Source organism: Mobula hypostoma, chromosome 3, assembly GCF_963921235.1.
Source record: "Mobula hypostoma chromosome 3, sMobHyp1.1, whole genome shotgun sequence".
NCBI lineage: Eukaryota > Metazoa > Chordata > Chondrichthyes > Myliobatiformes > Myliobatidae > Mobula > Mobula hypostoma.
The window spans coordinates 14,887,107-14,902,089 of NC_086099.1; the positions used below are offsets into that span (position 1 = coordinate 14,887,107).

The following is a 14,983-nucleotide window of genomic DNA, read 5'->3' on the forward strand; positions in this document are numbered from 1 at the left end:
GATGATGGAGGGGAAGAAGCTGTTCCTGAAATGTTGAGTTTAGTTAGGGTGGTTTACATGCAAGGCAAATGATACATTGGGTTTTATTGCAAGGGGCTTGAGTTAGAGAGCAAAGATAACAAACTGCTGTAGTAAATTATAAACGTGAGTTATCTGATGAAGGGTCTTGGCCGGAAACATTGTCTGCTTATTTCTCTCCATAGATGCTGCCAGACTAGCTGAGTTCCTCCAGAATTTTGAGTGTGAAAATGCTGGAGTAACTCAGTGGGTCAGGCAACATCCGTGGAGGCCGCAGGATCCTTGGTGTTTTAGGCTCAAGGCTCTGCATCAGGACAGATATCTGGCTGCATCCCATCTTAGTATAGTCATAGTCATACTTTATTGATCCCGGGGGAAATTGGTTTTCATTACAGTTGCACCATAAATAATAAAAAGTAATAAAACCGTAAATAGTTAAATAGTAATATGTAAATTATGCCAGTAAATTATGAAATAAGTCCAGGACCAGCCTATTGACTCAGGGTGTCTGACCCTCCAAGGGAGGAGTTGCAAAGTTTGATGGCCACAGGCAGGAATGACTTCCTATGACGCTCTGGGTTGCATCTCAGTGGAATGAGTCTCTGGCTGAATGTACTCCTGTGCCCACCCAGTACATTATGTAGTGGATGGGAGACATTGTCCAAGATGGCATGCAACTTGGACAGCATCCTCTGTTCAGACACCACCGTCAGAGAGTCCAGTTCCCTCCCCACAACATCACTGGCCTTACGAATGAGTTTGTTGATTCTGTTGGTGTCTGCTACCCTCAGCCTGCTGCCCCAGCACACAACAGCAAACATGATCGCACTGGCCACCACAGACTCGTAGAACATCCTCAGCATCGTCCAGCAGATGTTAAAGGACCTCAGTCTCCTCAGGAAATAGAGACGGTTCTGACCCTTGTTGTAGACAGCCTCAGTGTTCTTTGACCAGTCCAGTTTATTGTCAATTTGTATCCTCAGGTATTTGTAATCCTCCACCATGTCCACACTGACCCTCTGGATGGAAACAGGGGTCACCAGTACCTTAGCTCTCCTCAGGTCTACCACCAGCTCCTTAGTCTTTTGCAGATGATCTGCATACGACCGCAAGAAACTGCAGGGAGCTGTGGACACACTTTAGTGTAACACAGTAGCCAGACTTCTCTATGGACTCTGGGTATACTTCAGTAAAGCAGCCAGCATCATCAAAGACCCACCCACAAACTGAAAGCACATACCATTAGGCTCGAGTGCAGCTTCTAACCCACTCTCTAGTACCATAACATGGTCTCTCCAATCTCTCAATTGACCTCATTGTAATCTTGCGCCTTATTGTTTACGCTTTTTCTGTAGTTGTTACACTTTATTCTACACTACTATTGTTTTTATCTTGTTCTACCTCAAGACACTATGTAATGATCTGATTTATATGAACAGAATCAGATGCAGAATTACAGTCAGGTTTAATATCGCTAGCATAAAAAAACGTTGCTTTTGTTGTTATGTGGCAGCAGTACAATGCAGTAATAAAAACTGTAATTTACAGTAAGAAGTATATGTATTTAAAAAGTTAAATGAATTAAGAAGTGCAAAAAAGCTGTGTGGTAGTGTTCATGAGTTCAATGTCCATTCAGAAATCAGATGGCAGAGGGGAAGAAGCTGTTCCTGAATCATTGAGTGTGTGCCTTCAGGCTTCTGTACCTCCTCCCTGATGGCAGCAATGAGAGGAGGGCATGACCTAAGTGATGAGGGTCCTTAAAGATTGGTGCCACTTGTTTGAGGCATCACTCCTTGAAGACGTCCTGGATGCTGGGGAGGCTAGAGGCCACAATGGAGCTGAGTGAGTTCACAACTTGCCGCATTATATTTTGATCCTGTGCAGTACACCCTCCCCCCCCCCCCCCCCGCCGCCCAATATCGGATGGTGATCCAGCCAGTTAGTTAGCTCTCCATGATACATATGTAGAAATTCGTGAGGTTTTTTGGTGACATACCAAATCTCCTCAAACTCCTAATGAAGTATAGCCACTGTCATGTCTTCTTTGTAACTGCTTTGACAGAAAGGGCCCAGGGTAGACCCTCATAGAAGTTGACACCTAGGAACTTGAAACTGCTCACACTTTCCACTTCTTATCTCTCAATGAGGACTGTAGTGTGTTCCCTTGTCTTACCCTTGCTGAAGTCCACAATCAATTCTTTGGTCTTACTGACATTGACTACGAGGTTGTTGCTGTGAAACCACTCAACAATATGCAAGACAAGCTTTTACTGTGTCTCGGTACATGTGACAATAATACACCAATTCCAATTCCAAAATAACGTGGGTATAGGGCTGGCAAATTTCGTTCAACTGCAGTTGGAATACAACAGACTTCTGGAGCCGGTTCATCTTCTTAACCTGTTTTATTTTCACACATTTGCATAGTTACATAGCTACAGTAAATGTAGTATAATCAAAACGTAGGTGCACTGTCTCAGAACCATCTGTTATTTATATCTTCTCAGAATTGCCTGAAAGTATGTGGCTTGAGTTTGAATGTGGTGTCCAAATTCAGCTTGGATTCGCTGCTGAGTTCTCCAACGTGATGATAATTTACACGCGGATTGTGAAGAAGCCAAAGGAAATTATGAAGTGTGAAGCTTACGTCACGGACTTCCCGCCGGTAAGACTTTCCTCCTTTCTTTAAAGCGATTGCTGAATTTCACCAACATTGTTTTATTTACAAATGCCAAGAAATTCAATGATCCATTTCAATTCCACTTCCCATTCCCATTTGAACATGTCAGTCCATGGCCTCCTCTACTGCCACGATGAGGCCACACCTAGGTTGGAGGAGCAACACCTTATATTCCGTCTGGGTAGCCTCCAACCGGATGGCATGGACTTCCAGTCATTGACCCCCTCCCCCACTCCACTATTCCCCATTCCAGTTTCCCTCTCATACCTTCTCTTCTTATCTGCCCATCACCTCCCTCTGGTGCTTCTCCGCTTCCCTTATTTCCATGGTCTTCTGTCCTCTCCTGTCAAATTCTCCCTTCTCCAGCCCGTTATCTCTTCCACCAATTAACTTCCCAGCTCTTTACTTCTCCCCTCCCCCTCTCTCGGTTTCACCTATTACCAGCCACCTTGTACTTCTCCCTCCCCTTCCCCCACCTTTTTATTATTTCTTCCCTCTTCCCTTCTAGTCCTGAGGAAAGATCTCGAAACGTCGACTGTTTACTCTTTTCCATAGATGCTGCCTGGCCTGCTGAGTACCTCCAGCACACTGTGTGTGTTGCCTTCAACAGCACAATGCTGCTTAATTTTAGACGGAGCCATAGAGCAGTACAGCACAGAAAAAGCCCTTTAACCCATAGTACCACGGGACAGTAATGCAGCACTATTACAACTCGGCCTTCCAGAGTCTGGAGTTCAAATCCGATGCTGTACTGTACATCCTCCCTGTGGAATATGCGGATTTTCCCCAGGTGCTCTGATTTCCTCCCACAGTCCAAAGACATACTGGGTAGGTTAACTGGTCATTGTAAATTGTCCCATAATAAGGTTAGGGTTAATCAAGGTCCTCGGAGGTTGCTGGGGCGGTGTGGCATGAAGAGCCTACTCTGTGGTGTATCGTTAAATAAATAACCCATCTAGTCCATGCCAACCTGATCTTCTGCCATCTATCTACAACCATACTTATCCTTAATTTTACATTTGAACCCATGTCCGCCACATCTGCTGGCAGCTTGTTCCACACTCACGCCATCCTCTGAGTGAAGAGGTTTCCCCACAGACGTTTGCTTGATTATTTCATCTCTCACCTTAACCTGCAATCGCTCATTCTAGTCTCACCCAACCTGAACAGAAAAGGCCTGAATTATGCAAAGAACACGAGAGGGCACAGTTTTAACGTGCTTGGAAGTAGGTACAGAGGAGATGTCAGGGGTAAGTTTTTTACGCAGAGTGTGGTGAGTGCGTGGAATGGGCTGCCGGCAATGGTGGTGGAGGCAGATACGATAGGATCTTTTAAGAGACTCCTGGATAGGTACATGGAACTCAGAAAAACAGAGGGCTATGAGTAACCTTAGGTAATTTCTAAAGTAAGTACATGTTCGGCACAGCTTTGTGGGCCAAAGGACCTGTATTGTGCTGTAAGTTTTCTATGTTTCTATGTTCTAACAAACAATTTACTCCTGAGTCAAGTATGATAGTAACATGATTGTGAGTTTTGGGCCACTTATCTAAGAAAGGATATGCTGGCATTGGAGAAGGTCCAGAAGAGGTTCACATGTATTATCCCAGCAATGAAAGAGTTAACATATGAGCAGTGTTTAATGGCTCTGGATTTATTTTCGCTGTAGTTTACAAGAATGAGGGGTGAACTCATTGAGACCTACCAAATACTGAAAGGCCTTGATAGAGTGGATGTGGAGAGGATGATGGGTGAGTCCTATAGTGGATGAGTCTAGGACCAGAGGGCACATCCTCAGAAAACAAGGACTTCCTTTTAGAACAAAGATAAGGAGGAATTTCTTTAGCCAAACAGTGCTGAATCCGTGAAATTGCCTGTGGAAGCCAAATCATTGGGTATATTTAAAGCAGAGGTTAATTGGTTCTTGATTAGGTCGGGTGTCAACGTTAAGACAAAAGAATAGGATTGAGAGTGATAATGAATTAGCCATGATAGAATAACAGAGTACAGTAGATGGGCTGAATCGCCTAATTCTGCTCCTACATCTTATGGTGTTATGATTAAAACTGGTGAAATGAGAAAAGAGTCTTCTCCTACTTTGGATCGAAGAAAGGTACAGTAACTCGGACTATTTTCACAATGGCAAGAAACCATTTGTTGCATAATAGCAAAAGCTTTGGATGACCACGTGTACACATCATTAAAAGCCATTGGACAGATAGAACAATTAATCAGGAGAGCAAATAACTCTTAATGCTAGCTAGAGCCTTGAAATTCAAAATTTAGAGAAGCCTTGCTGAGTCACCTTTTGTGTGAAACCCCTTGCATCTCTAGAAACACAGCCGGTTAGCCCCTCGTTAACAAGTCAGTAGACTCAACTCCGTACGTCTCGGATCGACGTGACTTGGGTCCCACCAGACCGGGAGAGCTGGAATGTTTTGATAACCCGCACCCCAATCTGAGCGAATACTGTGTAAATGCCACCCATGTGCAATTACCCATCGGCAAACAGATCGTACATGGCTTACAATTATAAGAAAGGTATGTTTATAAATGTCACTTAATCAAACAGTAAAGGATGAAGAAAAAAAGAAAAAAGAAAAGGGCCCATTATAATTAATACAGTCAAATGTGCACGAAGTTGGAGCTCAGATCTTCCACAAAAACTGGAGGTGTCCAGGTACTCAAGGCACCAACTTCTCTTCACTGACCACCAATAGAAATTTCCATCTTAGGTTCCAATGAATCACACATTCTGGTTGGATCAAATTCTACCGCCGGTTCTCTCGATCTTCTCTCTCCATCTCCTGTCTCTTTAGCGTCCATCACAAAACCTCTCCACCCAGCTTTCTCTAGGACCTTCTCCCAATTGCACCATCCTGACTGGCTGACTTGCATTCAAAGCTGAACATCACAACCCCTTATCGTTAATGGTAACCCAAACACTACCAGCAGAACACACTGCTTCTATGGGAAACTATTAAGTGAAATATCCTGCAGCATTAGCATTAAGTGCTTAGCAGTAAAATCGTAGTCAGGGCATTAGATTAGATTATGAGGACACACAGTCCTCTTTTATTGTCATTTAGTAATACACGCATTAAGAAATGATACAATATTCCTCTGGTGTAATATCACAGAAACACAGGACAGACCAAGACTGAAAAACTAACAAAAGCCACATAATTATAACATACAGTTACAACAGTGCAACAATACCATAACTTGATGAAGAACAGTCCATGAGCACAGTAGAAAAGTTCAAAGTCTCTCAAATGTCCCACATCTCACGCAGACGGGAGAAGGAAGAAAACTCTCCCTGCCATGCCCGACCACAGTCCGACTCTGAGTCGTCCGAAAACTTCGAGCTCTGATCAGCCCTCTGACACTGAGTACCCAGCACCATCTCTGCCGAATGCTTTGACCTCAGCCGCAGTCGCCTGCAGCAGGCAAAGCCGGGGATTTTGGGGCCTTCCCTCCGGAGATTCTCGATCGCACAGTAGCAGCGGCAGCGAACCGGGCATTTCAGAAATTTCTCCAGATGTTCCTCTGCTTCTCACGTCTGTCTCCATCAAATCAGAATCGTGCACGGTGTCCTACTTACAAATACAATATCATTTCACCAGAGAGCTGCACGCGCTGCGTCGCGTCACCATCTTCTCCTCCCGCCTCAACATGCGCATTTGAGAAAATCAAGTGGAGGTTGGCAAGAGTTTATGTTTGATAAGTCAGTTGTGGGCTCTTCTGTGTTTTCTATTATACAGGACTAGGCTTCAAACACTCCTGCTGATAGCCTGGATTGAGAAATTTGCTTCTTTTTTAATGTATTTTTTAATGTATTTTTGTTTTCGTTGCATCTGTCAGATTATTCATTAACACACCAAGGTACATGGCATCTTAGTGTGTTAATGAATAATCTGCCATTCCTTTGGGTTCATCAGATGCATGGAGTGGGGGAGCTGGCTACTTGGGCAACAGCTTGCTCTCCATATCATACTACCCTGGCTTGCTTTTCTAGACAGCTGGGGTGCAACGTCCGTGGTTGACCCTGACTGATAAGGCCTCACTCACAGTGAATGATTTCATTCATGAGGTGCAGTCGTGTTAAATTCTCTGCTATCATACTGCAATGTTGTCCTTGAAAAATCACTTAGACTTGGACTTTCTAATGAGGACAATGACTACATTGTCCCCCTCTCTACGCATTTGATGAACCCAAAGGAACGGCAGAGACCGATACAGTTTGGCACCAGCAGTGTTGCAGAAGTTGTCAGTCAATGTTAAACTCAACATAGAACTGTCTTAGGGATTTCAGCTCTGGAATTTTCCCTCAGGGTTTACTCCCGAAGCCTTCCCCGTGAGTGGGTATAGCCGCAAGACAGCGGAGGCTTGAGATCAGAGTTTTCCATCTCCTAGATGAGCTGCTAACCCTGACTGACAAGTCCAGCTCCTGAAGCGAGCTTTAAGGCACAAGTAAACACCTTTGCCCCTTCTCCTGTCAGTAAAACCAGTTGCAATGGGCTTAGTAGCTGAGCCACATGTGAAGGCCTGGAGATGGACTTCATTGTCAGAGGCTTTTAGAGACACACGCCACTGGGAGTTTTTAATAGGTAGTCGGAGCTGATCCCCATTACCATCCCCTATATAACAACCTTAAGGAACCAAATCACTCACAGTTGTTTTTGTATCTTATGTATCTTAAAATAGAAAAAGTGGTTTTTAAAACTACTTAAAACAGGACATTGATGGGATGCAGACCTGGTCTGATAACTGGCAGATGGAGTTCAATTCAGAAAAGTGTGAAGTGATTCACTTTGGAAGGTTGAACTTGAAGGCAGAGTACAGTGTTAGCGGCAGGATACTTAGCAGTGTGGAGGAAGAGAGGTTCATGTCATAGGTCTTTTAAAGTTGCCGCACAGGTTAATAGGGTGCTGAAGGTGGCATAGGGTGAGTTGGCCTTCATCAGTTGGGGGATTCAGTCCAGGAGCCGCAAAGTAATATTGTAACTCTATATATTCTGGGCACCATGGTAACATAGCAGTTAGTGTGATGCTAGTGTGGCTCGGGGTATTCTGAAGCTCCCAGTTCAATCCTGGCACGGTTCTGTAAGGAGTCTCTGTACGTCCTCCCCGTGACTGCATAGGTTTTCTCCGGGTCCTCCGGTTTCCTCACATGATCAAAAGATGTACTGGGTAGATTAATTGGTCATGTTAATTGTCCCGTGATATAGTTGGGGTTAACTGGGTTTGTCGGGTGTTGCTGGGCAGCACGGCTCAAAGGGCCAGAAGGGCCTACTCTGCACTGTGTCGCTAAAATAAATAAATAAAACTCTGGTTAGGCCACACTTGAAGTATTGTGTTGGGTTTTGGTCAGCCCGTGATAGGAAGGATGATTTAGCAGAATGCTGTCTGGATTAGAGAGTGTGCCTTATGAGAATAGGTTAAGTGAGCTGGGCCTTTTCTCTTTGGAAGGAAGGAGAGGGAGAGAGGTGACTTGATTGATGTGTGCAGGATGATAAGAGGCACAGATCAGGTGGATAGCCAGAGACGTTTTCCCAGGGCGGAAATTGCTGATATGAAGGGTGATTGGAGGAAAGTGTAGGACAGCGGTCCCCAACCACCAGGCCGCGGACTGGTACCGGGCTGTGAGGAAACGATATAAGTCAGCTGCACCTTTCCTCATTCTCTGTCACGCACTGTTGAACTTGAACATAGGGCTGCCAACTGTCCCGTATTTGCTGGGACATCCCGTATACTGGGCTAAATTGGTTTGTCCCATATGGGACCGCCTTTGTCCCGTATTTCCCCCGCTAAGGTAGAGCATTCCTATGAAACCTTTCGTGCCGAAATGGCGTGAAGCAAAGAAGCAACTACCATTAATTTATATGGGAAAAAATTTTGAGCGTTCCCAGACCCAAAAAATAACCTAACAAATCATACCAAATAACAAATAAAACTGAAAATAAATAACACGAATATATAGTAAAAGCAGGAATGATATGATAAATACACAGCCTACATAAAGTAGAAATAATATATGTACAGTATAGTCGGGAAAATGAAGGTAAAACCGATTTGTGGGGAAAAAATTCGGTACCTACGCGCATGCACACACAGGTGCCCGCGCAAGGCTTCATGGTCATCGTAGTCTTTCCTGGGGTAAAGTGTCCCGGGATTTGACTGCTACTTTTGTCCCTTATTTGGGAGTGAGAAAGTTGGCAACCCTAACTGTAAAAGACATGTTGAGGTGAGTTTAACCCTACCTGAACATCCCCCGCCCCGGTTGGCCGGTCCGCAAGAATATTGTCAATATTAAACCGGTCCGCGGTGCAAAAAAGGTTGGGGACCCCTGTTGTAGGGGAAATGTCAGAGATACGTATGTTATTTGCACAGAGAATGGTGGGTGCATAAAACACCCTACCAGGGTGGAGGTACAAGGCAGATATATTAGCAACTTCTCAGAGACTCCTAGATAGGCACATGGGTGAAAGGAAAATGGAGGGTTTTGTGTGAAGGAATGGTTAGATTGATCTTAGAGTAGATTGAAAGATTGGCACAACATTGTGGACCAAAGGGTATGTATTGTGCTGTGCTAATCTATGTTCTGAATCTGTATTGTCAAAATTTTGGGTCTTGTCTACCTTTTGAGTCCCCCCAGATGTAGAGTTAAGAATATCAGCTGGGTCCCTGAGCTAAGTGTCCTGTTGTAGAGGGGTTTGGCAGTAAGCCGCTGGAGCTCAGATCTTCCACTCTATCTCGCTGTATTCGATGATTGTACGTTCTAGTATCAATTGTTTGGCGACAATAAAGTATAAAGGATAAAGTACTTAGCAGCTCCCTCACCCCACCCACCTACTGAGCCAATATAGAGTGCAGAAGAAAAATATATAAAATATACCAGAGCAGCCCAGTTAGCTTAATAATATTACAGTGCCAGCAACCAGGGTTCAATTTCCCCCCTCCCACCCTGCCAGTGAGGAGTTTGTACGTTCTCCTCCTGACTGCATGGGTTTCCTCTGGGTGCTCCTGTTTTCTCCCACGGTCCAAAGGCGCATCAGTTAGAAGGTTAATTGGTCATCTGGATGCAGGCTTGCTGGGCTGGAAGGACCAGTTACCATGCTGTGTCACGAAAGAAATAAAATTGAAATAAAAAAATCTATGCAAGAGATGCATTGCCTACTCTTTTGTCTTGCCTTTTCCCACTGCCAAAATACACAGCTATTGTCTTCATTTGAAACTGTGATTTACTTGTACCTCCTCTAACTTAGACTATGGTTTTGTTTGCTAAGGATGTAGTTTCCTGTACACTGGGAAGACAAAATGCAGATTGGGCTGTTAACTCGGAGAACAAACTGAAAACAGAATACAGGGAGTTAGAAAGGAAGTTGAGCCGCACGGCCTCAAGGGTAGTAATCTCAGGATTTCTGGCTGTGCCATGCGTTAGTGAGGATAGGAATAGAATGAGGTGGCAGGTAAACTCATGGCTGAAGAATTGGAGCAGAGGCCAGGGATTCATATTTCTGGATAATTGGGATCTCTTCTGGTGGCTGGTGTGACCTGTACAAAAGGGATATGCTGCACTTGAATCCGAGGGGGACCAATATCCTTGCAAGCAGCTTTGCTAGATCTGTTGGGAGTGGCTTAAAATAATATGGAAGGGGGTGGGAACCAGTATGGTAGAGCTGAGGATGAGCCTGCAGGTTTACAAGTAGATTATGGATGTTACATGAATGTAAAGAAGGACAAGCCAATGATTGGGTAAAAATGCAGAAAGAGCAAGAAGTTAATTTGTACCATAGAGGCAAAGTTCAAAAGGGCAAAGAATGTAGGACTGAAGGTGCTGCATTTAAACGCGCATAGCATTCGGAATAAGGTGGATGAACTCATGGCGCAATTAGAGATCGGTCAGTATGACGTTGTGGGCATCACAGAGTTGTGGCTGAAAGAAGGTCATAGTTGAGAGCTTAACATCAAAGGTTATACTTTGTATTGGAAAGACAGGCAGGAAGACATAGGCGGTGGTGTGGCTCTATTGGTAAGAGGTGGAATTACATCTTTAGAAAGAGGTGACATAGGATCTGAAAATGTCAAATCCTTGTGGGTGGAGTTAAGAAACTGCAAGGGTCAAAAAACCATTATGGGAATCATATATAGGCCTCTAAATAGTAGCCAAGATGTGGGGGTTGAGATCACAAAGGGAGCTAGAAAAGGCATGTAATAAGGGTAATGACACAATTGTAATGGGGCACTTCAATATGCAAGGGTATTGGGAAAATCTGGTTGGTGTTGGAACGCAAGAGAGGGAATTTATGAATGCCTATGAGATGGCTTTTTAAAGCAGCTTGTGATTGAGCCCACTCAGGGCAAGGCTATCTTAGATAGGGTGTTGTGCAATAATCCAGATTTTATTAGGGAGCTTCAGGTAAAGGAATCTATAATATGATGGAATTCATACTGCAGTTTGAGAGGGAGAAGCAGAAGTCAAATGTACAGTATCGCAATGGAATAAAGGGAGTTACAGAGGCATGAGAGAGGAGTTTGCCCAGGTGGATTGGAGGGGATACTGGTGGGGATGACGGCAGAGGGAAATCTTGCCTGACAAATCTGTTAGACTTCTTTGAGGAAGTAACAAGCAGGGAGGACAAAGGAGAGGTTGTGTATGTCATTTACTTGGATTTTCAGAAGGTGTTTGATAAGGTGCCTCACTTGAGGCTGCTTAACAAGATAAAATCCCGTGACATTAAAGGAAAGGTAACGCCATGGATGGAGGAATGGCTGACAGGCAGGAGGCAGCGAGTGGGAATAAAAGGGGCCTTTTCTGATTGGCTCCCAGTGACTAGTCGTGTTCCTCAGTGGTCAGTATTGGGACCACTACTTTTCAGATTGTTTGTCAATGATTTAGATAATGGAATTGATGGCTTTGTGGCAAAGTTTGCAGATGATATGAAGATAGGTGGAGGGGTAGGTAGTGCTGAGGAAGCAATGTGATTGCAGACAAATTGGAAGAATAGGCAAAAAAGTGGCAGATAGAATACAATGTGGGGAGATGTACGATAATGCATTTTGGTAAAAGGAATAAAAGTACAGACTGGTATCTAAATGGGGAGAAAATTCAAACTTCAGAGGCGCAAAGGGACTTTGGGGTCCTTATGCAAGACTCCCAGAAGGTTATTTTACAGGCTGAGACTGTGGTAAAGAAGGCAAATGCAATGTTGGTATTCATTTCAAGGGGAATAGAATATAAAAACAAGGAGATAATACTGAGGCTTTATAAGACACCAGTCAGGAGTATTATTAACAGTTTTGGGACCAATAGCTGAGAAAGGATGTGTTGTCATTGGAGAGAGTCCAGAGGAGGTTCACAAGTATGATTCTGGGAGTGGAAGGGTTAATCTTTGAGGAGTGTTTGGCAGCTTTGGGCCTGTACTCACTGGAATTTAGAAGAATGCGGGGGGGGGGTATTTCATTGAAACCTACCAAATGTTGAAAGGACTAGATAAGGTGGATGTGGAGAGGATGTTTCCTATGGTGAGGGTGTCCTGAATTGAATTGAATTGAATTCGAATTGACTTTATTAGTTACATCCTTCATATATATGAGTAGTAAAAATCTTTACATTACATCTCTGTCTAAATGTGCAAGGTGTATTATCATAATTTATAATAAATATTATGTACAACAGGATAGTCAATATAACAAAGAAATACAGTTGTGTCAGCATGAATTAATCAGTCTGATGGCTTGGTGGAAGAAGTTGTCCCAGAGCCTGTTGCTCCTGACTTTTATGCTGCGGTACTGTTTCCCAGATGGTAGCAGCTGGAACAGTTTGTGGTTGGGTGACTCGGATCTCCAATGATCCTTTGGTCTCTTTTTACACACTTGTCTTTGTAAATGTCCTGAATAGTGGGAAGTTCACTGGGCTGTCCGCACCACTCTCTGCAGAGACCTGCAATTGAGGGAAGTACTGTTCCTATTCCAGGCAGTGATGCAGCCAGTCAAGATGCTCTCAATTGTGTCCCTGTAGAAAGTTCTTAGAATTTGGGGGGCCATACCAAACTTCTTCAACCGTCTGACATGAAAGAGACACTGTTGTGTCTTTTTCACCACACAGCCAGTATGTACAGACCACGTGAGATCCTCAGGGATGTTTATGCTGAGGAACTTAAAGCTGTTCACCCTCTCAACCCCAGATCCATTGATGTCAATAGGGGTGAGCCTGTCTCCATTCCTCCTGTAGTCCACAACAAGCTCCTTTGTTTTTGCAACATTGAGGGAGAGGTTGTTTTCTTGACACCACTGTGTCAGGGTGATGACTTCTTCTCTGTAGGCTGCCTCATTATTATTTGAGATTAGGCCAATCAGTGTAGTGTCGTCAGCAAATTTAATTAGCAGATTGGAGCTGTGGGTGGTGACATAGTCATGGCTATTCAGAGAGTAAAGGAGGGGGCTTAGTACACAGCCCTGAGGGGCACCTATGTTGAGGGTCAGAGGGGCAGAGTTGAGGGGGCCCACCCTTACCACCTGCCGGCAATCTGACAGGAAATCCAAGATCCAGCTACGCGAGGCAGGATGAAGGCCGAGTTCTCTGAGATTCTTGGTGTTGAATTATGATGTTGAATGCTGAACTGTCGTCCAAGAACAGCATTCTCACATAAGCATCCCTCTTCTCCAGATGTGTAAGGATGGTATGTAGAGCTGTGGCTATTGTGTCATTGTCGACCGACCCTGAACTAGAGGGCACTACCTCAAAGTGGGGGGGGGGTGACCCTTTAGAACAGAGGAAAGCAGGAATTTTTTTACCCAGAGATTAGTGAATCTGTGGAATGCTCTGCCACAGGCAGCTGTGAAGGTCAAGACCGTGGGTATATTTAAAGTGAAAATTGATAGCTTCCTGTTTGGTCAGGGCATCAAAGGTTATGGCGAGAAGGCAGGTGTGTGGGGTTGAGTGGGATCTGGGATCTGGGATCAGCCATGACAGGAATGGCAGAGCGGACTCAATGGTCTGAATGCCTAATTCTGCTCCGCACCTGTGTCTTATGGTTTAATAGCTCCATTCAAAAATTAAGATTGTGTTATGTACCTCCCTTCACAAGTGTAAAGGGGAATGAAATAATTGTTACTTTGGATCTGATGCAGCACAAAAAAAACACAATAAGTTAAAGAACACAAAAATAAAAAAATATAGAATGCATAACATAATACAGCAGTACCTGTATTATCTTCTCCTCTCGACTCTGTTACCTCACAGTATTTGGCCTCTTGTTATTTGATCTTCCCTTTCTTCAACCCCATCACACATCTTAACTTACATTCCAGCTCCCCTAGATCGCGTTCTCTGAATCTTAATGCCTGTATCTGACTATCCCAGTTCTGTTGTAAGATGGTGATGAAAGGGTGAGCAGGAGTGAGATATACCAGCTGTTTGGGTGGTGTTGCAACAACAACCTGGCACTCACCATCAGGAAAACCAAAGAGCTGATTACGGACTTCAGAAAGAGTAAGACGAAGGAACACAAACCAATCCTCATAGAGGAATCAGAAGTGGAGAGAGTGAGCAGTTTCAAGTTCCTGGGTGTCAAGATCTCTGAGGATTGGACGTGACATATTGTTGCAGCTATAAATAAGGCAAGGCAGCAGCTATATTTCATTAGGAGTTTCTGGTTTGTCAACTAAAACACTCGAAAACTTCTACAAATGTACCATGGAGGGCATTCTGACTGGCTGCATCACCATTTGGTATGGGGGGGGGGGTGCTTCTGCACAAGATCAAAGTAAATTGCAGAAATTTGTAAAGTTAGTCAGCTCCATCATGAGTACTAGCCTCCGTAGTATCCAAGACATCTTCAAGGAGTAATGCCTTCATCATTAAGGACCCCACCACCCAGGACATGCCCTCTTCTCATTGTTACCATTGGGAAGGAGATACAGAAGCCTGATATACACACTCAGCAATTGAGGAATAGCTTCTTCCCCTCTGACATCCAATTTCTGAATGGACATTGAACCCATGAACACTACCTCATTACTTTTTAATTTTTGTTGTTTTTACACTACTTAACTTAACTTAACTATTTAATAGACATATAAATACTTACTGTAATTCCATTTTTTCTCTGTATTTATTTATCATGTATTGCATTGTACTGCTGCTATAAAGTTAACAAATTTCACGACATACAGTATACCAGTGATATAAAACCTGATTCTGATTCTGAGGTATAAGGATATGAACCTTAAGTGCTGACTGTTTATTCTGGATCATAATTATAGTACTGTGCAAAAGTCTGAG

The 14,983-nt window shown here is 43.9% G+C and overlaps 1 protein-coding gene across 7 annotated transcripts in view; it reads left to right on the top strand.

The window, feature by feature from the left end:
* malt1 (MALT paracaspase 1) overlaps nucleotides 1-14,983 on the top strand; it is a 166,084-nt gene that overhangs the window by 134,164 nt on the left and 16,937 nt on the right. For all 7 annotated transcript variants that reach the window (XR_010017337.1, XM_063042698.1, XM_063042703.1 and 4 more), the window contains one exon: nucleotides 2,526-2,683. Coding sequence is in view for 6 of the 7 variants with exons in the window: in XM_063042698.1 (XP_062898768.1) it covers nucleotides 2,526-2,683 (158 nt within the window). In the remaining variant the exon portion in view is untranslated. The remainder of the gene's footprint in view (nucleotides 1-2,525; nucleotides 2,684-14,983) is intronic.